Raw genomic sequence first — 25,161 nt, forward strand, 5'->3', positions numbered from 1 at the left:
ATGAACCTGGAACATTTTGTGGTGCTACAAAGTCATGTGCTCAGAAAGAATAGGGTTTGTCGAAAGGACACAGGAGCCAAACCAAAAGAGATTTTAATGGCAGAAGATGGAACAATTTGAGCAACAAAATGAATAACGATAGTTTAGATTATAACTAAAACAATAAAGTAAATATTTGTGAGTCCATATTGATATATTTAAACAATGGAATAAATAAATGACTAGGGGAGAAAGGACAGCACTTCCTTGCAACAGAATTCCAATTAACAGATGGAGAAGGGAAGAATGAAATTAAAAAAATCACCATTAGGTTTAATAGCTGTTACAGTCAGTATCCACTGATGGATACTAAAATTAGTGGATGTAAATTTGAGGAGAAACAGGATATCATCATGCTCTCAGAGTATCTCCCCACAAGATGGTTATTAATCAGAAAGTGAAAAATAATAATTATACAGTAAGAAATCATGTACACACCACCTTAATCAAGTTGTCAAAGTTAACACCTCTAGGAAGAAGACATACTGATGTCATAAATCTTTTGATATGAGGCAAATCGATTGGGAAGGACAACATAATCTGTGTGGTATTCCTGCCCCAAAGGAATAATCTCACTCCAATCATGAGGAGACATCAAATGAACCCACACAGAGAGGCAGTCTAAGGAGGAAGTGACCAGAACTCTTAGGAAGTGTCAAAGACACTGAAAACAAAAAAAGGCTGGGGAAACATCACCGATTGGAGGTGAGGATGCTGACACAGCAGCTAAATGTAATGGGGATCCTGGATTGATCCTGGAACAGAAAAAGGACGTTAGTGGAAAAAGTAGTGAAATGGAGCAAGGTCTATAGTCAGTATTATACCAATGTTAATTTCCTGCTTCTGAATATTGCACAATGGTTATGTAAGACATTAAAATTAAGAGAAATTGGGTAAGGGGTTTATGAGAACTCTACGATTTCTACTGCTTTTCTGTAAGTCTCAAATTCATTCAAAATTAAAAGTTAAAAAGAAGAAAAAAAAAGAATACACAAATTTAGCATGGTTTCTGCCTAGAAAGGCAGTATACAAAAATCAATTTTATTTCTACATATAAGAAACAAACAATTTAAAAGTGAAATAAAAATGCTAGTTAAATAACAAAAACAAAACAAAACAAAAAAGAAGAAAATAAGGAAGAAAATTTAATTCATTCACTGGAATCGTTTGTGTGTGTGTGTGTGAAGTATGTCCTGCAGTAATTTCTCAGTGAAATAAAATACCCAATGCTGTTGTGTTTATATAAAAGAAGAGACACTTCGGCGCCCGGCTAGCTCAGTCGGTAGAGCATTAGACTCTCAAAGAAGAGACACTTCAACAAAGTACCCTCCCTGTGTTAATATATTAGTTCTAACAAGCAGAAATGTAATATTTAGACTGCATTCGAAAGCTCCAAAGCTAAAGTTAGTCTCATTTGTTTATAAACGTAATAAACTCTATTTTTTTCCCTCTTTGGGGATTTTGGGACGCTCTCCTTGAGGGAGGTGAGATGCCAAGTTTGAACAGGAGTTAGTCTGATATGGAGTGGGTAGGTACATTCTAGCACAAAGAACTGCAAGTATGAAGGTCTTGAGATGCAAAACGATTTGGCTTGCTCTAGGAACTGGAAAAAAAGCCAGTATGGAGGAATTAAGTGGTGTGAGGAAAGACTGGAGGGACAGGCAGGAGTGGGCCACAGAGGAGAACTATTCTATGAGCAGTAGAAGCCTCTTGAAGGGCTAAGGAGAGGAGCTACATGACCTTGGGAAGTCATCGTCTCCCATCTCTCTTATTGGCTGTAAATTTCGTTTATATTATGATGTCCACAGTTCTTTATCTTCACTGAGGAATAAGACACGGGAATGGGCCAACAGGGCCAAGTTTGATAAGCCTTAGGTGAGAGACTTCCTGGTGAAACTTCTGTCCCTGGAGAATTTAGAGAGAAGGTGCAGGGGTGTGTCTCTCCTGACTTGAGGGAATGGCATAGATGTCCTGAATCCCTTTAAGAGTTTACTTAAAATGAAATACCAAGAACTTTCCTAAATGTTGTTGCCACGTTAAGTTTTTCATTTTTTTCTCTTACTTTCTGGATGTTTGATATTGTACAGCCCGTTCCATACACAGAGTTGTGTGACTTTGGATTCCTGCACTAAAAAAAAAGTTCAAAAAATTAAAGAATTTACCTACCCGAGAGTGGCAATGTCATGTAACTCTTAGAAAGGTGACATTACTCTGCAGATACTGTGCAGATCCATCAAGATAGAATCACTCTCTAGTAAGAAGCAGGTATGGTATCCAGGTAACCACATATCCCTTCTGCCCTTCTCCACCCTAGCAACCCTGAGGATGCCTGGAGGCCTAGGAGAGGACAGGGAAGCTGTAAGAAGAGCTAAGAAAGTACTGGGGTGTGGGTCAGAAAAGAGTTTCTTCTGGTTTTTTTTTTTTTCCCCTCCTCAATTTTGCTTTGAAGCCAAGAATATTATAACCTTTTAATGTCAGCCTCCCAACCCAATGAAGGAGCAAGCTTTATTTCTCTTTGATTAAAAACAGAAGCAAGCAAATTCATATTTGTTAGTGGAGGATCAATATCTGCATAAGTCAGGGGTAGTGGCTTCCCCTTCAGTTTACCTAGGAATATTTATCACAAGACAAAAGAACTACAATTTCTGGTAAATTTAGGATTTAGAAGAGACACGTTTTTGTGTATAATATCTATGGTTCAAAAATCTCCCCAAGATCTATATGCACACTTTTGAAAAGACCTTTGTAACTATATTGAACTTTCATAACTTGTTCTTTGGCTACTAAGGACACTAAAGTTTCATGGACAACTTTCTTCCTGCATCCACTGCCATTCAGTTCTGGGTTGAAAACACAGAAGCCTGGACCAAGTCAGTACGAAGTACTGTATTTTACGAAGTTTTGTTGTTTTTAATTTAAACAAGGGAGGGTCTCAGATATCTTGCTTTAAAAAAAAATCTTTATCTCATACACCAGAAGTGAAAGAAAACGGAAGTCAGGTTAATGAATCATTCTGGTTTACTGGATTCCAGTTGGCAGAGGGTTGAAACTTAAAAACAAAACCAGAAAAACTTCAGTACTTTAAGCCATAGATCAGTTAAAAGTGTTGTTATTTTCGAAAAACCTAAGAGCACCTATCTGTACGTGGTCAAAAGTACAAAGGGAAAAAGGACGTGCCCAGGAAAAGGGATCTTACTTTAGAAACACTGCTCCTTTCTAGCTCCAGTTCCCTGTGAGCCCACTCTTTCGGGGAGTCTGGTTTATTAAAGCGCAGACATCGCCTTTTGAAAGGCTGTTGGTCGGCGTGGCCGCGGCTGCGCTGGCGGGAGCCCGCGACGTGCAAACGCGGTGCGCAAAGTCACGGTCAGCGACCGCACGCCACGAGCTGTGGGTACCAGAGGAGGGACCGTTTCCACACTTCCGCAACCCCCGCAAGGAAAAGCGTGAAACGCGAATTCTGGGAACTTGACCCTGAACCAGGCGTGCGCGAGGCGGCGGCGAGTTATCTCCCCGCGCTTCGCGCTCCTGGTGCGGGAAAGCGAAACCCGGAGGCGGGCGGGATCGACCCAGGCGGAGCTGGGCTGTCGGCGGGGCTCGGGCGCGACCCTCCTACCTGCCCGTCCCGACGGCGCGGCCACCAGCAGCAGCAGTGGCGGCAGCAGCAGCAGCAGCAGCAGCAGCGGCGGCAGGGTCGGGAGGCGGGGCGCTGGGGCCCCTCTGGCCGCTACCCAAGCTGGAAATCGGGGGGCGCACATGGGCAGCAGGACTGGGTCACATCTTCGCGGGCGGCTGGCAAAGTCGGACGCCCCTCGGGCCCCGGGCGCTGGGAGCGCGGCCTCCCCTCGGCGCCCTGGGCCCCAGCTCCGGCTGCGCGCCGCGCTCCAGTCGGCGGGGCGCCCGGGGAGGCGGTGCCGCGGCCGCGCCCCACCCGCGTCCCGCAGCAGCCCGAGCTGGATGCCAGGCCAGGGGAGGGCCCCGCGACTTCTAGTCCCAGCCACGCAGGCTCGCAGCTCTGAGAATCCATGAGACTTTCCACCGCTCCAACCAACGAGGTCACTCCTGCAGGGAGAAACTTCCTCCCGTAGAGAGAGAGAGACGTGCACATTGAAAAATGATTCTGGGCTTTAGGCCTGATGGTCATTTCTGTAAATGTTTGAAATGTCAGAGTTCAGTGCCAGAAGAATGACATGGATATTTATTTCTCAACACATTGTCAGGCACTCTGACATCCATTGTATTTGATTCCATTTAATCCTAACCACCTGCAATTAGGCATTGTTCTATTACATAGATGAAGAAAGGGAGGCTCAGAAAGTCGAATGAAGTCCCCCAAGCCTGTGAGCAGTGGCGTGAGGATTTCCACAAAGACTCGATTCTAGGTCCCAGCTCTTTGTAATGGGAGGGCAGAGGTTGAAATTAAGAAAAGTATCAAGAAAATCTGAGAGCCAGTTTCAGTTCTGGTCCTTGAGAGGGAGTTGAAACGGTGAGGCACAGCTTGAAAATAGAGAAATGAACGATCTACCTCAGATGTGTTCCCTCTCTTTCCCTTACAAATACCTGTTTTCAAATGGCAGATAAAGAGAAATGACTCCAAAATTAGATCAAATAACTTTATTTGAAAGAAAAAAAATAGAATCTTCATTAATTGGGAAAAAAGAAGTCTTTTTTGTGGGAGGGTGGGCAGGATTTTCAGAGTCTCCTAAACATGCTACTTTCTTTTCCCCAGAAAGACTTGGAAACAGAGAATGAATCCAGGTCAGGTTATCCGATTTAGCAGGGACTCAGTTTTGTGAAGGACTCTGCAAACCACATTTCTTGTTTGTCAGCTGGGTCCTTCAGAGTCCAGCAGTAGGGGGCGCTGGAGGAATGCCGAAAACTCGAGGAGAAAAGGGACTTGCTGCTTCCTATTTGCTGTTCTAGTTAGCAATGTCCAGTAGGGTCTCTTCACCTTGGCAGGAGCAGCGGGTTCTAGTTCTAGTTTCCTGCGTCTTCCTGTACTCCCAGAATCAGCCTCATTGTCTCCTCTCCCAGAGATACCCGCGATGGTCTCGCTGTGCCCCATTCTCAGAGGTTCCAGTTTTCCTGGGTTCTTCCAGAATATAACCCCTGTGTCTTCTCTTTGTTCCTTCAGCAACGGCTGGTAATTGCTTCCTGTAGCTACTTTCTCTGTCTTAGTCTCAGAATCCCTTTTTTAATTTCTTAGTTCTCCAGTGTCTGTTTAACCAATTCCTCACAGCAAGTTCTTTCTGTTAAAATAACTAGTGTGTTTTTTGTTTTCCTGGCTGGGTGCTTACTGATTCTGTTCAGAGTTTAGGAAGGACTGAATATTTTAGGAAGGACTTATCAGTACATCATCAGCATTATCTTGAGTTGCCGTTTTTCTTACTGTCAGTTATATTACTTTGAAAAGTTAGGGGTTGGGGATTAATAGACATGCATTACTACATATAAAACAAATAAACAACAAAGACCTACTGTATAGCACAGAGAACTACATTCAATTTCTTGTAATAACGTATAATGGGAAAGAATCTGAAAAGAAAAAAATATGTATGTATATGTATAAATGAATCACTTTGCTGTGCACCTGAAACTAACATTTAAAATAAAAATAAATAAATAAAATCAATTACAGTTCAATAAAAAAGTAAAAATAAAATCACAGCACCATTGGCAGCAACACAGATGGACCTAGAGAACATTATACTAAGTGATGTAAGTCAGACAAAGACAAATATTATATATTACTTATATGTGAAATCTAATAAATAATACAAATGAATCTATATACAAAAGAGAAACAGACGCACAGACATAGAGAACAAACTTATGGTTACCAAAGGGGGAAAGGACAAGAGGGGTAAATTAGGAGTATGGGATACAAACTACTATACATAAAATAGATATGCAACAAGGATTTACTGTATTGCACAGGGATCTATATTCAATACTTCATAATAACCTATAATGGAAAATAACCTAAAAAAAAATCACCGAATCACTTGGCTGTATACTGAAACTAACACAATATTGTAAATCAACCATATTTCAAATAAATAAATTATATTATTTTAGCACCATTATTATCATTTTAAGTCTAATGGGTTAAAAATGACGTATGTTTGCCACAAAAGTATTTTAGGCCTAGAATTTTTTGTATCTAAACTTTATAAGACTTATGTGCATTTCTGTTCCAGTATGAATCGTTCATGGCCCTAAAGGGCTAAGGCAGACATACACCCAGTCCTGTCCCTTTCCCTTAACTCTTAACTTGAGCAGGAACAGTTCATTGCTTCATCCCACTGGGAAGCGGAAATGGGGAGGGTACCTGGGACCTGGAGTTCTTTCCTCTCATGAGTGGGTGCCCCTTGTTTGTGAACCAGTAGTCTTCTGTATGCCCCTCCCTCCCTCCCTCCTCAGCATCCCCTGTGAGCTTGTCAGACAGCAAGTCAAAATTTCACTGGTTTCATTCCTGTTAACAAACTAACTATTCTGTCCTCAGGATGCCTATGGCTTTTGTAGGGTAAGTGTGACTTTAAAAATTGCTAGACATTCAGTTGATGTTTCCCATGGATGAAATTAAAGAGTACGTCATGACTTTTGTTTTCACCTGTGACCTGGGACTCACCTTAGGGCGTTTCCTTTGTACCTTTAAATTCTACCCTCTTCCCACCATTGTGAACTTCAGGAAGAGGCAGTCTGAGCCTTTCCCAGTCTCAACCTTCCCAGTTGAAATAAATCCTAATATATCCTTCCAAAGATTTTTGAAATGACTCAACACGTTCAAGCTAATGTTTTCTTCTACTCATAAAGATTACAGCCTTTCTTACAATGATTTATTACACAGGGATCTTAATTTTGTGGAGCTGATAGATGGGTTTCTGGGCTTTCTGATCAGAAAGGCCATAAAACAGTACCTCCCTCCTCCAACCCCAACATTAATATCACAAACTGACGATATAAACTTTTCCTATTCCAGTTTAACTCTTAAATAGTTTCCAGGGGTGCTACATCATTGTCATCATCATCACTGGAAGTTAGTGATCAGAGCCAGGCACTACAGTAAGAATTTTACATTTACCACCTTCTTCAGTCTCTACAATAATTCTGGGAGTCAGTCAGACTCCCAGAATTTTGTAACCCCAAGTTACAAAAGGAAGAAACAGGGTTAGACAGGTGGTTCACTTAAAAAGTGACAGGACTGGGATCTGAACCCTGGTGAATGTAATTCCAAAGTCTGTATTTTTAATGACTTCCTTCTATGCCTCTTATACATAAGAAAATGAAGTAAATACAGTTGAGAGGTGAGCTATAAAACAACACGCATATTAAGATGTATGCTTATTAATTTATGAAAATGTGGTTTTGGTGTGATTTCCATATTGTAAAGTTCATTGTGAATGGGAACAGAGGCCCATTCCTGGACAACTCAGCGCGGTCAGGGCAGGCTCAGAATGTACTAAAGTGACTATTCCAGAGGTAAACCTGAAGATTAGGGGACAGGTGGCAGTTAGAGGAGAGAGCTGGCAGGATAAAGTGCTCTGAAAAAGGTCGGGGGTGGGGGGCAAACTTGAGAAAATAAGAGTTCTGGGGAGAGAACAAGCATCCAGTTCTGAGAAGATTTTGACATCCCTTTTTTTTTTTTTAATTGCTGCTTACTTTTCAAAATTGGTTCACATGTCTCATTATTTTTTTAATTTTATTTTTGTTAATGGAGGCATTGGGAATTGAACCCAGGACCTTACACATGCTAAGCATGCACCCTACCACTGAGCCAACTCAGTCTCCCTTTTCCCTCCCTTCAAACCTTTCAGCCTACTCTGCCTTTCTCTGTGGGTATTTGGGGCCACTAGTAATGTTTATGTTATGCCATCCGCTTAAATCCAAATAGTAATATTTAAAATCCTTATGGAATCCTATTTCATCAAATCTTCCTCCAACTCTTTTCAGTTTTTTTTTTTTTGATAAGTGGTTCATGTGTCTTTAAAAGCTTTGTAATTGTTAAGTAAAATACACAACAGAAAAATGCACAAAGATAAATGTCACAGCTCAGTGACTTATCACAAAGTGAAAGCGTTGGTAAGCATCACCCAAGTAAGAAATAGAACAGTTCTACTCTTATAGAGGCCTGTCTCTTTGCCCCTAAATCACTCAGGGTGTGTTCTGTTATATCTGGCTTCCCTCACTCAACATCATGCTATGAGAGTTATCCATGTCTTTGTAGCTGGAGTGCAAGGCTGTAAAGTTATCTGTTGGATGACTATGCCACAATTTATTTATTCATTCTATTTTTGAACATTTAGATTGTTTCTAGTTTGGAGCTATTGGCAATAGTGCTGCTCTGAATATTCCTGTCTGTGTCTCTTGCTTAGGTGTACATATTTCTGCCAGATACACACCCAGAAGTGTATTTGCTGGCTCATAAGACAGACATACTTTCAACTTGAGTAACTTAAGTAAGTTACATAATGCAAACCTGATTTCTGAAGTAGTTGTAACAATTTGCACTCCCATCAGCTGTAATGAGGGTTCTTTTTCCACATTCTTGCTAATACTTGGCATTTTCAGGCTTTATAACTTTAGCTGTTTTAGAAGAAATGTAGAGGTATCTTTCTGTGGTTTTCATTTGCATTTTTCCAATGATTAATGGCATTGAGAACTTTTTTTAGTAAGTTTATGAGCCATTTGGATAATGGGTAATTTATTAGTCATTTGAATAATGGACAATTAGCTCTTATGTCATGTATCTGCCCAGGTTTCTTGCCTATTTTTCCTTTTAGATTGTCTTTTTTTTTTTTTAACCCTAATGGTTTAAAAAAATTAATTATTTCTTTTTAATGGAGGTACTGGGTATTGAACCCAGGATCTGGCACTTTACCAGTGAACTACCTCCCTCCCCACTAGATTGTCCTTTAATTTTATTTATAATTGGTTTGAAAGAATTTGTTACATCTTCTGAATATGAGACCCTTCCCAGTTATACATGTTGCAAGTATTTTCCTCTTGTTGTGGCTTGCCTTTCCACTCTCTTAAGAAAGTAATAAAAGAAGCTGTTACATGTAAAATAATAGAATTTACCACTTATTTCTTTTAAGGTCATTGTTTTGTTGTTGTTGTTGTTGTTGTTCTGTTTAAAAAATGTGATCCCACTCTAAGGTCATGAAGATATTCTTCTATGTTATCTCCTGAAAGCTTTATTGTTTTGATTTTCACATTTCAAACTATGATCCACCTGAGATTGATTTTTACATATGATATAAAATAAGGGTTCAAGTTTTATTTTTTATATGAGTTCAGTGGACCCATAACTATTTACTGAAATATCATCCTTTCCTTAACAGCTCTTCATTAACTGTCACTCATGAATGGGTTTATTTATAGACCATACTTTGTTCCGTTGGTCTATTTGTCTATTACTATGCCAATACCACACTACTTTAATTACTTTATCATTTTGCTGGTGAAGCAAGCCCATCTATTTTGTTCTAATTTGAGTACCTCGGCAATTTTTTTCCCTTTGCATTTCCATGTAAATTTTAGAATCACCTGCCAATTCCCACAAAACAACTGGCTGAGGCTTTAAAAAAGTTTTTAATTAAGTCATAACATACATAAAATAAGGTGCATAAAGCCCACTAATCTTAAATTTTTTCTGTATGCACAACCATGTTACCAACTACAGATCAAAATATAGAATTTTTCCAGCACTCCGGAAAATTCCTGCATGTTCCTCTCATGTGCCTCTAACACAGGAAATCACTATTTTGACTTCCATTACCATTTGATTAATTTTTACTCTCCTTGCCCTTCCTATTAATAGGACCACATAGCTTGTATTCTTTTGCATCTGGCTTCTTTGGTTCCACAGAATGTCTTTGAGGTTCCTTCATGTTATAACCTTTTTTTTTTAATTGCTAAGCATGTTCCATGGTAAGTTTTTTTGGGGGGAGGAAGGGAATTACTTTTATTTCTTTCTTTGTTTTTAGAGAAGGTACTGGGGATTGAACCCAAGACCTCATGCATGCTAAACATGCGCTCTACCACTTGAGCTATACCTTTTCCCTTCCACAATAAGTTTTTAATATCTGCATTTGTTCATTTTTATGCCAAAAGCAAACATGTGCTTTCTAGGGCAGAGATCAGAGTTATTATTACCACACACAGAAATACCTGCATCTGTTTTCCATGCTCCATTCTTCTCTCTTTTTTGGGATGATGTGATGAGAGCCAGGTAGATATGCCGTGCCTGCACCACAGGAGAGGAAGCCCCAAATTATGAGTCTGGAAGTTTACATAGGCTACACACTGCTTAGCTGCTACTGTGTCTTTCTGGAAAAGGGAGAGAAACCCTATCTCCCTAATGTAAACAAATACTAGGGGTAGTAGATGAATTCTCTCAGGAAGGTGCAGGGGAAAGTCCCCAGTCAGCACCGTGACTCTGGGGGAGATAAGATTTTATTATCCTTTGAATGGGAACATGTGGTTCCAAGTCTAACACCCTTGCAATTGCGAGGAGCAAATGAGTGTGGGGAAGAGGAGATATTCTATGATGTGCCAGTTTCCTTTGCTTAGAAAGACAAACTGTAAAGAGATGTGAAAATATTCATGGAGCATTGTTTCCCTGACATTCCATTGTGTGCATACCTCATTTGACTTATCCATTCTCCTGCTGGTGGACATTTGGGTTGTTTCTTATTATGGAGTTGTAAGAGTCCTTTATGTATTCTGGATATAAGTCCTTTCTTTGTCAAATATATTTGTTGCAAATATTTTCTCCCAGTTCATGGCTTGCCTTTTAATTTTTTACAATGATGTCTGTAACAGCAAAAGTCTTAAGCTTTGATAAAGTCTAATTTTTCCATTTTCTCCCTTTATGGTTTTATTTTGGTGTCCCATCTAAGAATTCTTTGTGTCTTCCAAAGTTGAAAATGTTTCCTCCCTCTAATTTTATAGTTTTAACTTCGGCAATTAAATCTACAATACATGGTAAGTTGAGTTTTGTATGTAGTGTGAGGAGAAAATAAAGATTAAGTCTTTTTCCCATGAGATGTTCTGTCCCATTTGCTAAAGGGGTTTTTAGTCCGCATTACATTGCTTTAGCCATTTTGTTGAAAATCTATTGATTATGTATGTTGGGTCTATTTCCAAATCTCTATTCTTCTCATTGGTCTATTTCTCTATTTTTGCATTACTATCACATTTTAAAAATAGTAAACTTTTTAGTTCTTATTTATGTACTTTTGTACAGAAAATTTGCAAAAGCAGTACAGAGAATTTCAGCATACTCCTCGCCTAGTTCCATTACTGTGGTCAATTTTCAAAACTAAGAAAGTCACATTGGTATAATCACTATTAAGTAAACTGCAGACTTTATTTGGGTTTCTCTAGTTTTTCCATTTCTGTTCCAGGATCCAATCCAGGGTGCCACATTGCATGTCGTCACCATGTTTCAGTCTTCTCTAGTCTGTGAAAGTTTCTCAATCTTTCCATGTTTTCATGACCTTGACAGTCTTAAAGGGTATTGGTCAGGGATCCCGGATAGGATTCAAAAATATTAATATAAGAAGTTAACAAGGTTTCTAGACATTAATTCTATATCCAAAAAGCAATTGCACATGTGCAAACTGATATTAAACAAGTAGCAGATGAAATAAAATTATTATTTATAATAGCATAAAAGAAACTTAGGACATGAGAAACCTTTATGAGGAAATGTATGAAATTCCACTGAATGACATTGAAGAATTTTTGTTTTTCAGGCTGGGGAGATATGTATTGTGGTTATGGACTGAGGACTCAATATCTGTCAAAATTAACTCATGTAGTCAATGATCATAGATTCAATTCTAATGAAAATTTTAAAAGACCCTTGGGAAACTTGACAAGGAAGGTGATTATAAAATTTGTGTGCAATTACGAAGGTCCAGAAATAATCAAAGATGTTTAAAAAAAATTCAGATGGGAGGACTTTCTGTTCCACATATCAAGACTTACTTGTAAAGTTACAGCAAGACAAAGTGGTAGACTAGACTAAAAGGTGAATGAAACAGTACACAGGCATATCTTGACAATATTGCAGGTTTGGTTCCAGACCACCACAATAAAGTGAATACTGCAATAAAGCAAGTCCATGAATCTTTTTGGTTTCCCAGTATCTATAAAAGTTATGTTTACACTATACTGTAGTCTATTAAGTGTGCAAAGCATTATGTCTAACAAAACTATGTACATACCTTAATAAAAAATACTTTATTGCTAAAAAATTCCAGACATCATCTGAGACTTCAGCGAGTCATTTTTGCTGGTGGAGGGTCTTGCGTCAGTGTTGATGGCTGTTGACTGATCAGGGTGGTGGTTGCTGAAGGTTGGGGTGGCTGTGACAGTTTCTTAAAATAAGACAACAGTGAAGTTTTCTGCGTTGATTGAATCTTCCTTTAATGAACGGTTTCTCTGTAGCACGCAATGCTCTCTGAGAGCATTTTACCCACAGTAGAACTTTCTTTCAAAAATAGAGCCAGTCTTCTCAAACTCTGTTGCTGCTTTATCAACTGAGTTTATGTAATATTCTAAACACTTAGTTGTCGTTTTAACAATCTTCACAGCATCTTCTACCAGGAGTAGATTCCATCTCAAGAACCACTTTCTTCGCTTATCCGTAAAAAGCGACTCCTCATCTGTTAAAGTCTGACAATAAAATTGCAGCAATTCAATCACATCTTCAGGCTCCACTTCTAATTCCTAGCTCTCTTGCTGTTTCCACCACATCTGCAGTTTCATCCCCCACTAAAGTCATCCATGAGGGCTGGAATCAACTTCTTCCAAACTCCTATTAATGTTGATATTTTAACCTTCGCCCTATGAATCACAAATGCTCTCAGTGGCATCTGGAATGCTACATCCTTTCCAGGATGTTTTCAATTGATTTTGCCCAGATCCACCAGAGGAATCACTATTTATGGCAGCTATAGCCTTACAAAATGTATTTTTTTAAAATCATAAGCCTTGAAAGTCAAAATTACTCCTTGATCCATGGGCTGCAGAATGAGTGCTGTGTTAACAGCATGAAAACAACACTCACCTCATAGTACATCTCATCAGAGCTCTTGGGTGACCAGGTGCGTTGTCCATGAGCAATAATATTTTGAAAGGAATCTTTATTCAGAGAAGTAGGTCTCAACAGTGGGCTTAAATTACTCAGTAAACAAGGCTGTAAACAGATGTGCTATCATCCAGGCTTTGTTGTTCCATTTATAGAGTACAGACAGAGTAGATTTAGCGTAAGTCTTAAGGGCCCTAGGATTTTTAGAATGGTAAATGAACATTGGCTTCAATTTAAAGTCACCAGCTGCATTAGCCTCTAATAAGAAATCATCCTGTCCTTTGAAGCTTTGAAGCCAGGCATTAATTTCTCCACTCCAGCTATTAAAGTCCTAGTTGGCATCTTCTTCCAACATAAGGCTGTTTCTTCTACGCTGAAAATCTGTTGTTTAGTGGAGCCACCTTTATTAACGATGTGAGCTAGATCTTCTGGATAGCTTGCTGCAGCTTCTACATCATACTTGCTCCTTCACCTTGCGCTTTTATATGATGGAGACAGCCTCTTTCCTTAAACCTCATGAACCAACCTCTGCTAGCCTCAGACTTTTCTTTGGCAGCTTCCTCACATCTCTCAACCTTCACAGAATTGAGGAGAGTTCCAATCTTGCTCTGGATTAGACCATGGCTTAAAGGAATGTTGTGGCTGGTTTGACTTTCTATCCAGACCACTAGAACTTTCTTCATATCAACTAAAACACAATTTCATTTTCTTAACATTTATGTGTTTACTAGAGCAATACTTTTGATTTCCTACAAAAGCTTTTCCTTTGCATGTACAACTCGACAACTTGTTTGGTATAAGGGATAGCTTTAGCCTATCTTGGCTTTTGACATGACTTCCTCACTAAGCTTAATCATTTCTAGCTTTGGATTTAAAGTGAAAGACATGTGTCTGTTCCTTTCACTTGAACACCAAAGATTGCTGGTAAGCCACCAGAAGCTATGGGAGAGGCACGGACCAGACTCCCCTGCACAGGCACTGGAAGGAATGAACCCTGCCGACACACTGATTTCATGCTTCAAGCCTCTAGAACTGTGAGACATTTAAGCTACCTTTGTTATGGCAGCCCTAGCAAACCAATCCAAGAGCTAAATGTAAGGGCAAAACTGGAAAGTTTTGGGGTCTGACCCTTGGGTGGGAAAGCATTTCTTAAATATAAAAAGCATTAACCATAATAAAAAGATTGGTAGGTTTGACTACTAATTAAAATTAAGTATTTCTGCTCATTAGCAGACACTAAAATAGAGTTAAGAGACAGGCTGCAAACTGGAAGACTATATATGCATCATATATAATATGTACCATGCAGAATATTATATTATGTATTCATACATTCTGGAGATACATACACACACACACACACACACACATATAATATATTTATATTTTGGATATTAAGCAACTTTAACTTAATTTCAAAGAACATTTTTAACTAAGGGACTTGTAATGTTGTTTTGGTCATTTCCTTTCTATTTTGAGATTGGAAGCTATTCTGGAAAAGGGAAACAGTACTCCTAACTGAAACAATGGCTTCTGGAAGGGTTTATAAATAGCCACAGAAGTTACTTCAGTTGGTACCATAAAGAATGGTGGTAATAAAGAAGATGAAAATCTTTACATATGTTGAATGACCTTGGCATTCATGATCACCAAAAAAGTTCTCAATGCAACAACTGTTGGTATAATAATTCATCTGGTTGATGCACTTGCCAGGCATAATAATTAGCCAGAAGATGTGAAAAGAAACCAAAGATTCCTCTTTTCTGGTATGGAAAGGCAAAGCACAGAGTTAATAATCCTCTTTGATCCAGATCTAGAGGTAGTCTGGCTTTACTTGCCTGTAGCATGGTACCCTCTGCTGGGTAATTTAAGGAATTTAAATCTGAAGAATTTTGAAAATGCTAGGTTAGCACATAGGTCATTTTAGAGTTTTAATTTCAAAGGGCTTAATACAGCCAAGATAATCTGGAAGAAGAACAAACCTGAACAACTTATGCAAAGATATCAAGACTTACTATAAAGCTACAATTGATAAATTAGAATTCACTGAAAGTAACAACTGCTATCTGTAAAAAACAGACAAACAAAAACTGTTAAGAGAATGAAAGAGTAAGTAGAGCAAGAGATATTTGCAATACATGTGCACATCAAGAGAATGCAGGAAATATGAATAACTCCTACACCTTGATGAGAAAAAGACAGAAACCCACTATAAAAATGGGCAAACGTCTTAAAAAGTATTTCACAAAAAAAGATATCAAGATAAATAATAGGCTTTTCAACATCATAGGTCATCAGGGACATGCAAATTAAAGTTACAGAGAGACACTAGTACACTCCTACTATGGTGGTTAACAACGCCAAGCGTTGATGAGGAGCTGGAGCAACTAGAACTCTCATATATTGCTGGTGGGAGTGTTAAATTGGTGAAACTAACTATGGAAAACTCCATGGACAGGTCCATGGGCAGGTGACCTGTGCAGACGTCCAGAGCCCATAACTTACAAGGGCTATCTGCATGGCTTGATGACTTTGTTAACATTTTGAAATTCTTAACGACATTCTCTTTGAAAAAAAATTTTTTTTTTAAATAAATGAGATCTTACAAGACTGTAGAGCAGGCACCTGAGTAGGGTGGTTAAGGGCAATTTGTGTGTCTGTGCTTTTCCTTGGTACCCCATTCATGAATAGCATTCACCACGCCCATACCTAGGGTAGGGGACCAAATGAAACTATCCACACTCCTAACTCTTTACCTTTATATTGAAATAAATTGACTATAAACAGTGGCATTTTGTTATTATATGACACTTTTTTACTTTGGTCTGAATTCCTAATTCAGAGATTGACTATAATTAACTTTTTCACACTTATGTATAAAATACGAAAGTTGAGCTTAAGCTCATAACTTATTTCATCTCTAAAAATAGAATTAAAATTGCTTTCATAAGTAACTATTTTAATTTCAATACTGACAATGTTATTTTAATTTTCTCTAGCATCTTGATTTTGCACAATAGTTCTTTTTATCATCTGCTTTTCTCTGTGTTTGGAATGCTCTTCCCTGAAATATACATGAGCTGACCCTTCAGTTCAGGTTTCTGCTCAAATGTCCTCAGAGAGACCTTGTATGATCACTATCCAAAATAGTAGCAATTCTCTTGTCAAAATCTATGCTCTTATCTTGTTTCATTTTTCTTTTTAGCACTTATTGTGATCAGACATTATGGGATGTCTATATGTGTGTGTACATGCTTGTATAAATTATTGTCTGTCTTCCCCAAGAGAGTAAAAAGAATTCCTCTTTTACTCACTGCTTGGCACCTAGTAGATGCACAATAAATATTTGTTGAATGAATGACAAAGTTTATTTTCAAAACTAGGAAAAAATGTAATTTTGGAATTTTACATCTTCTCTAGGGTTGGACATTAACAATTATTCAATTTTATGATGAAATTTAAGACATTGCAACTCTAGAGAGAGATGAATGCTTATCCTGAAAGCAACCCTCCCCCCCCCCAAACCAAAACCAACCAAACAAACAAACCAGGAGAAGATGCAGAAGGATAAATATCATTGGTAGAACTAGGTTGGCCTGAAATCAGAATCCTTTTGGAGTCTCACAGAGTTTGCAGACTTGGCAGGACAAAAGCAGAAGTCAGCACCAGGAGTAAAGCGTGAGCCCCATGCTTTGCAATCTGTGTGCCCTGCACATCAGAAATACAGCCAGCTGGCCACTGGATGTCACTGTTCTCCCACGCTCCCAAGTCTGAGTGTCCTACCCGAGCTCTCTGCTCATGAATATGCAATGTCCTAGTTTACAATCATGACAGAGGGCATAGCCTCACCTGTACAGACCTCCTCAATATGGGATCACTTACCGTTCCTACATAAAATTGATTTTCGGTTCTGAGCAGCACAGAAAGGTTTAGAAGAGCTGCGTGATCTCAAGTGCCACTCTCAGCTTTAGTCTCAGCCCCTAAAACAGAAGGAACACAGCTGCCCTTTGTCTTTCAGTCAAGAGTCAAGGCTCTTCTCCAGGCCCTGGCTTGGAAAATAGAACTGGAAATCATTTGGGTTTCACAGCTGATTTGGATTATGTTAAAAGAGCATACCCAAATTCTTCTATTAATAAAAACAAAAACAAAAACAAAAACCAGGAAACGAAAACCAAGGCTTTGTGACCAGTTTACGTCAAAACATGACAGTTGCTCTCAGTTTGAAAAAACTTAATAGCACAAAGTCACAGCTTGACTCAGAAGTATATCTTCACCCAGTTCCATTAAGATGTTCAACCTACAGGCATTACCGGCCTGCATCTCATACTTACTCGTATAAATAAGATTAAGTAGGCAAGTTGCTCTGGGGTCCTTAGCCATTGCTTCTCCCCCCACCGCTCTGAGTCTATGCTCACCTTTATCATTCATATCAAGGTATGAATGGTACTTGCTACCCTCCCATTAGAAGTATTTCCTTTAAAACATTTATTCAATTACTCAACAAATATTTATTGAGGAACACCTTCTAAGTACTGAACACTAATTTTAGGAGCTGGGGACACAGCAGTGACACAACAGACAAGGTCCTTATTAAAGTAGAGCCCACATTCTCATGTTCAAACAGAGATTAAAATCTTAGACTAAAGGGAACACGCCAGATTGTTTCTGTGGATATCAGTGAGTGAGTGGAAGTGCATCTGGCCTTCCCATCACTAAGAAGGTGGTCTGATGGCTCACAGAGTAAACAGGTTTCTACTGAGAACCACCACATCCCAGTAGGGGCCACTCCAACATTCTCTGAGAGGCTGTTTTCTTCATATCCATTTTTGATCTCTTCCATCTGTTCACAAATAGCCAAAGGGATTTTTTTCTTAAGCAAATCTTACTGTAACAGGGAAGAACAAATCTGACTCCATGTTGGATTCGTTTCTTTTACTCTTACCTTTGTATTCTGTTGCTTTTGCTACAAGTTAAACACTGAAGGGATGTTGCCTATAGCTTACAGTATATGATGGCCCATCTCTGAGAACCCTGCCTCCCATGCCTCAGGGTTAAACTAAAATACCTTTGTTTAGCTCACAGGATACATCCTGACCAGGCCCACCTGCAAATGGCTGCAGGAACGAAGAAATTAGCACAACCCCTCAGGAGTCTGGGGGTCTGGCTGCAACCAAAAAACATTTGTAACAATTTACCACCTTTTTTACTTTACCTCCTCACCTCCTCCTCTTTGAAAAGAAACTAGCACCCAAACCAGGGCAAGATAGTTCTTTGGGACTCCAGTCCATCATCTTCTTGGTGTGCTGGCTTTTCGAATAAAGTCACTATTCCTTGACCCAACAACTCGTCTCTTGATCTACTGGTCTGTCATGTGGCAAGCAGTACGAGCTTGGATTCGATAACATTATCTTTTCGCTTTCTTGCTTCAAACCCGTCATAGGTTTATCTCTGCTCTTAAGATGACAACAGCAGTCTTTACCATGGCTGAGATTTGGCCCCTGCCTATTCTTCCAGCCTCGTGTGGTCCCATTCATCCCTTGGTTTCATTTCCACTCTCTAGATATTCATTTCACATTTCCTCTCATTACCAGGCACTTTTCTGCAGCAGAGTTTCTTTAGATGCTGTTTCCTTTGGCTGGAAAGCTGCTTGATAACTACCCCTCCCTCCAGCTCACACAAACTCCAGTGTCACCTTGAACTCCAGTCACTTCTGCAGTGAAGTCAGTCCCCACTCCCCTGGATTAATCAGGTTTCCCCTATTCCATAGCCCTGATAATGATGATGTCCATGGTATCTCTCAGATGCCTGAGCCTGTGCATTGCCTTTCAGGTTATCCCACGCCAGTTCACCACCACTGAACATTCTGACAAGTGACTTCTACAACATGCCAGTTCTCCATTTATTGCCCTTTGTGTGGTGCTCGTTGACCGCTGGCCAGTGGGCAACCTATCTCTGAAATTTCATGTTAGAGTCCGCTTCCTAGGAGTATTTCTGTAACCAGCTGTCTTTGGTTGAGTCCCAATCCCACGAGGGGCTTTGGAGCTGGGAGGAGTTGTCCCAGTTGAGGTAAGAGGCTGCTGGGCCTTGGAATCCTGCCTCCATCAGTCACTGGGTACCGACTGCTCCAGGAGAGGGGAGAGCAACTTTATGTAAGGCAGCTCCCTTCAGCCAAGGGCAGTTCCCTGGGAGGGGTTCAGCTGTGACAATAGATACTTCTGACAGCTGGAAAAGAAACGCCTCAGCCTGAAGTGGGGGTGTGAGTGGTGCAGAGTAGCATCCTTATGGACGCCCAGCCAGGCTTTTCCCACAGAAGAGTTTCAAGAAATTATTGATTAATTCTTTGATCTCTACTAAAACATGAACCTGTTAACTTGACCCGACATTGCTACTCTCTCTGCTCTCGGATTTGATCTTTGTTGACCCATTATCTCTGCCTTTTATTCTTCTGAACCTAAAACACACCTTCCCATTGCAGGAAAGGAGGACTTGACTAGAAGGTTTATTGACTGTCAGACACGGTGCTGGGTGTGTCTTGTTTTCAAATACTAACCTCTATTTCTGTTCTCTTCCAAAATTTGTTGAATCCTTACTTTTACCTCTTTGTTTTATCTTTTTATTTATTTATTGAGATTTTCATAAAATTGTTTTCAAGCTTCATTTTTAAATGAAGACTTCTAGTGATAGTGTGAATGCTAATTGCAGTAATAAAATGAAAATTAGACAAGACCCAAAAAAGATATTTCCACAGTAGTATTTAACTATATTATGAATTACTTCATTGCTTTTTAAGTTGCTAAAACTGATGCATCCTTACTATTTAACTTTCACTTTCAATGGCAAGAAAGAACTTTTAATAACTGTCTTATAAATTTACTTGTGTGCAGTATCTATAGATTTCTGCCGACAATAATTGCAAATAAGAAACAAGAATAGATTTTTAAATGTATCATTTCATAACTCTCCACAAGCCTCCTAAATCTTATATCATGTGCTCTGTAATTATTAATGAGATATTTATTTCCAGTCTCCTGCAGCCACAACTATATAGTAAAAAATGTAATAGATGTCAGCTAGGTTGCCATGATATTCTTTTGTCTATTCGACTTGATAATCTTAAAACCTTATTATATTTTGGCCTCAGAATCTGCTGTTTTGAGCTTTTTCCTCATATGACTTCAGCTCTCCCAATATTCATTCTAGAAGAATTAGCCACAGGACTAGAAGTAAAATAGCTTGCATTCTATAATGAGTTTTAAGTTTTCTCATATGTGAAGCAGAATTAACATTTACATAATATTTTGCTGTGAGATGGATTAAGAAAATCTATGTAGAGGTGCACTGAAAATAAGATATTTTAAGACTGAAAATATTATTACTAAAAAGAAAAATATAAGAAGAAAGAAACGTAAAAGATATTCATTGGCTGTGTATTGTGTTTTAGGTACTTAATACAGGTTATTCACAACTGTACTGAGAGGTAAGTATTGTTATCCCCATTTTAAGGATGAGGACACTGAGGCAGAAAGAGGTTAAATAACCTTTTAATGATACTGGCTTATTAAGTGTCTGAGCCACGATTCACACCTACTGTTTTGGATTACAAGCCATGCCTTCTTTTCACTGCACCAAAGCTGACTCAATTGTGTCCGATCTCCAAGGAGATGAGTTGACTACAGCCGACACTCAGTACCCATAGGGGTTTTGTTTCAGGACCCCTCAATTTCCCTGTATAAAATTGCATGACTTTTGCATATAACCTATGCACATCCTCTGTATACTTTAAATCATTTCTAGATTACTCGTTATACCTAATACAATGCACATGCTATCTAAATAGCTGACAGTGCTTGGCAAATTCAAGTTTGATTTTGGAACTTTCTAGAATGTTTTTCCTAAATATTTTCCATCAGTGGTTGGTTGAATCCACAGATTTGGAAACTGAATTTGAAGGGCCAACTGTATTGTGAATTTTTCCTTTTGTTCCCCTTCTCATCTCTTTCCTAGTCATCTCTGGTAGTGTCCCTTGAACTCTTAGAGAGATGATGGATTATATTTAAAACTTCTTGTTTTTCATAGTTCAGTTTACCCTGTTTCCCATGTTTGTTTTACATCAGGAAATCTGAACCTGAAAATGCATGCTATCACTTCAAGTTGTGTGTATTTGTTACATACCTAATTTCAGTCCTTAAAAGGAAGAAATTGGTTTGAGAATGCATCTCACAGGTCAGTTCCAGAAGGTCAGGAGTTGCAAATGAGCTGAGCTGTTGATTCAGTTTAGGTAATTTTGATAAGCACATGCTTGCATGTAGGTCTATAATGTGGTTCATCTCTATAAAATTCCAAGATTTATGGGTTTGAAAGCATTAACTCATGTCTTAGGAACATCCCACATAGATTATTATAATTCTTGGTGTACTGCCTGACCATCTGCTTACCTACAGGAATTACAATCAGATGGAATGGTCCCGCTCAAATCTACCTCAGAAAAGAAATATGAGAATACCTGAGTCCTTTTCTGTTTTGTTGAAGCAGCACTATTTTTTTACACTCTGCCCAGCATAATAATAAAAGTATGTTAATTGGTGACTTTTCTTGCTTCAAATTGATCAGCGTAGGAAAATAGTTCTGTTCCCCCTCCTCTTGTAGTTCTCGGAGAATGTATCAGTGATCTCCTGCAGAATGCCTGTGAGTTAGTGATTCTTAAATGCTTACTGCCTTGTATCCTGTCAGGGAGTTGCCTCAATTTCAGTTTGCAGATTTAGCTAAATCACAAGGAAAATTATATGACAACTCTTTTGGGTCACCTAGTTATGGTTTGAATGGAAGAAAGGGAAAGTGTGATGCAGAATGACCAGATTCCCTTTATTTTCCTTCTCCCCTGATAATCAAATATTAATTTTTTAAAAGCACTGAATGGTAGCTGTTAGGAAACACTCAGTGCAGTCCAGCAAAGAGCTTGTATGACGTTAAGAATGTCTTGATTATTAAGACCATAATGAGTTTACTGTGAAAATCATAATGATCAAATATTAGTTTCTTAATTGCATGCGAACAATATAAAAGTACCAAAATTCAACTCTGCTCATCTCATTCCTTTCCTCATATGACCATATGACTCTATCCAGGTATAAAATCCAGAAGGAATCCACTCAGTATAAGAACTATATTTTTTTTCTTCTCTGAAAATGAGTGTATGACTGTGAAGACTAATGAGAATCCAGTGCATGTGGAAATAAAGTCGTCAAATAATGCCTATGTGGGTTAATTATCTCCTATTTCATGGCCACAGATTATACCCTTAATCTATGGGGCCACTGGAAGACCAGGCATCCATCACCACTCTGAAAAAACAACCAAGCCTCAAGAAGATTCCCCCTCTCTTCTTTCTTTCCTCCTTCCTCCCTCCCTCCTTTCTTTCCTAACTTCCACTAGTATTTTATTGATTCATTCTAAGTGCTGGCACTGTACTGGGCTTGAGGGCACAGAGATGAATGAGCAGACACTGTACTTTCCCTTAGGAAGATCACATTCTAGCAGGTGAGCTAGACAATGAACATAATTTCACCATGAAGCTGGGGTGGGGACAACAGTCTTGGTAAGTGCTATGTCTAAAAACACCTGGATGGAAGGAAGGAAACATGGAAAGACAACTTTTTATTAGTATTTTCTTTTCTCTACTGAAATATAACTGACTTGTAACTTACTAGTTTCAGGTGTACAACATAATGATTTGATACTTGTATATGTTGCAAAATGATCACCACACCAAGTCTAGATGACATCCATCACCACTCATAGTGTTTTCTGAAATGAGACTGCTGTCTTTGCTGTTGTGCTGTCAGGAGGAAGTCATTCTGCAATTCTTCAGGCCAGCTCTCACCACTTTCTTTTCTCTTCTCCTTTCTACCTCTTGACCAGTCTCCACAGTTCCCTACTGGCATTTTGGGCTAATGCAATTTTATGGGGAAGCAGTTACAGTTCTAATGCTTTTACTTAATCAGAAACCATACACATCCTCCAAATGATATTTTAAAAATCACTTTTATGTTTTTATTATATTTTTCTTAGGTATATTCTTATATTGTCCTGCTTAGGTACATGTTATTTTCCAAGTGTGGCTCACTTCCAGCTAAAGACAGAGAATTGATTTTTACTGAAGCTCAAAGAACTTCGAAGAGTTTTGTCCTTCAAACAATGCTGACAGGTACCTGGGATGGGCTGGGGAGAAAACTGGAGAAGAAATGCTTTGTGGTGCTGGGAAAAGGCACACAAAATAGGGGATGAGTCAAGACAAAGCCCAGGGCCCAGAGTTGTGGAATTTATTACCACTTGGTTTATCTCTCTCTTGATTTATTTATAGAAGTTTTCCCAAAGTTTGTCTGTAAATACTTATTCCCTGGTGTTAACAAACATCACATGGGAAAAACCCACAAAAAGCACACAATTATCCACAGTCAAAAAAGTTTCTTTCCTGCCAGACTTCTCAGAAATTTAAAAATCTAAGGCACACTGTGAATCATCACCAAGAGAGGAATCATAGGAAGCATATATTCAACTTTATTTGATGATGAACCTCTTTTTTATGGAACATCTTATAGGTATTGTTTAGAATGAAGTTTGGGAAGCACAGGCTTAGATTACTTTCTAAATTAATTTATTCTCTTGAGGATAACAATGGATGGCATGGAAGATATTTCATAACCTATAAAATAGCAGAGAATAAAACAAGTCTGAGATTAAAGAATTCCTATGACAATTCACAAAATGGCTAATCCACATGGACAAAATCATCGACCATTGGTAGTTACTATTATTTAATTTCACAACAGAATAGTGAAAATGGGCACTAGTGTAGTTTATATATATATATATATATATATATATATATATATATATATATATATATATATATATATGTTGTGAAATTTGGCAATAGCAATCTGTTCCTAGGTATTTTGGGATCAATAATGTAGTTAGGATCATTATTACTTCATTTCTTTCAGTCCACCAGAGTTGATTTTTAAAAATTCCAGATTCACTCAATTTGATTCAAATATCAAGAATTTGTAGTGTTTCATCTTTCTTTTACTGGAAGTGAATTTCCTAGTTAGGATATGGCATCACTGGAGATGAATAAAAGTAAAATATAACTGAATGCTGTATGATTTCATAACTCTGTAAAAACATATCGACCGCTTTGAATTGGTCCATGAGGACCTCTTCCTGTTTATTTCAAAATCAGCTTTCCTAGTTACTCTAGCTCCTATGTTCAGTGGGACTTTACGGTGTCTCTTTGGATTCTAACATGTGTTTTAATTCAGTGCCAAATTGAATTTCCTGATTTATTGATAGAGGTAAAAAGTACAGTTGTACTTTTTTCCCTTTGACATCTGAAAAAAAAGTTTACCCTCTTTTCTGAAATTAGATTGTTAAATCTTTTTTTTAAAAAAATCGTCCTTTAATTTATTGGCCATATAGTAAGACACTTTACTTTACAGTAAAGTAGAAACACATTTCAGATATTCAAATTTTAATTTTCAATAAAGCCAGGGGTAGGGGTGGGGGTGGGCGGAGATCTCAGCTCACACTCCAGAGTGAAGGTAAGGTGTTTCTGAGAAGGTTAAATTGAGGGAAATAGGTTTTGATTTACACATCCAAATTTAAAATTCTGCCAAGTGTGTTAAATAAAAATCTTTCTGTAAATTAAAATGCTTTAAACTCTTGGCCATAGTGTTCCAGATTACTACATTGTTAAAAAACACTTGCAAATAATGAGACATTGTCTAAACATTAAGTAATAATGGAAGCGAAGTGGAGCTTATGATTACCTCTGTCCTAGGATGTCCTCACACCAACCTGTTCTTTCTCATTGTCAGGATCAGATTTCACGCTTTTTATTTATTAATTTTCTAAAACATTATCCATCTTTAGGATTTGATTATAATATATTGACTTTTAAGAGGTAAAGAAAGTCAGACTTTTATTCAACAATTATGGATCATTGTATATGTTATATACAGTAT

The 25,161-nt window shown here is 38.5% G+C and overlaps 1 protein-coding gene across 2 annotated transcripts in view; it reads right to left on the minus strand.

The window, feature by feature from the left end:
- IL20RA (interleukin 20 receptor subunit alpha) overlaps positions 1-4,093 on the minus strand; it is a 34,306-nt gene extending 30,213 nt beyond the window's left edge. The window contains exon 1 of one of the 2 annotated variants that reach the window (XM_032485008.1): positions 3,653-4,093. In XM_032485008.1, the coding sequence (XP_032340899.1) occupies positions 3,653-3,794 (142 nt within the window). In that variant the 5' untranslated portion in view covers positions 3,795-4,093. The remainder of the gene's footprint in view (positions 1-3,652) is intronic. The other variant, XM_032485009.1, reaches the window with a different exon arrangement.
- Positions 4,094-25,161: the final 21,068 nt, after the last annotated feature.

Source organism: Camelus ferus, chromosome 8, assembly GCF_009834535.1.
Source record: "Camelus ferus isolate YT-003-E chromosome 8, BCGSAC_Cfer_1.0, whole genome shotgun sequence".
Lineage (NCBI taxonomy): Eukaryota > Metazoa > Chordata > Mammalia > Artiodactyla > Camelidae > Camelus > Camelus ferus.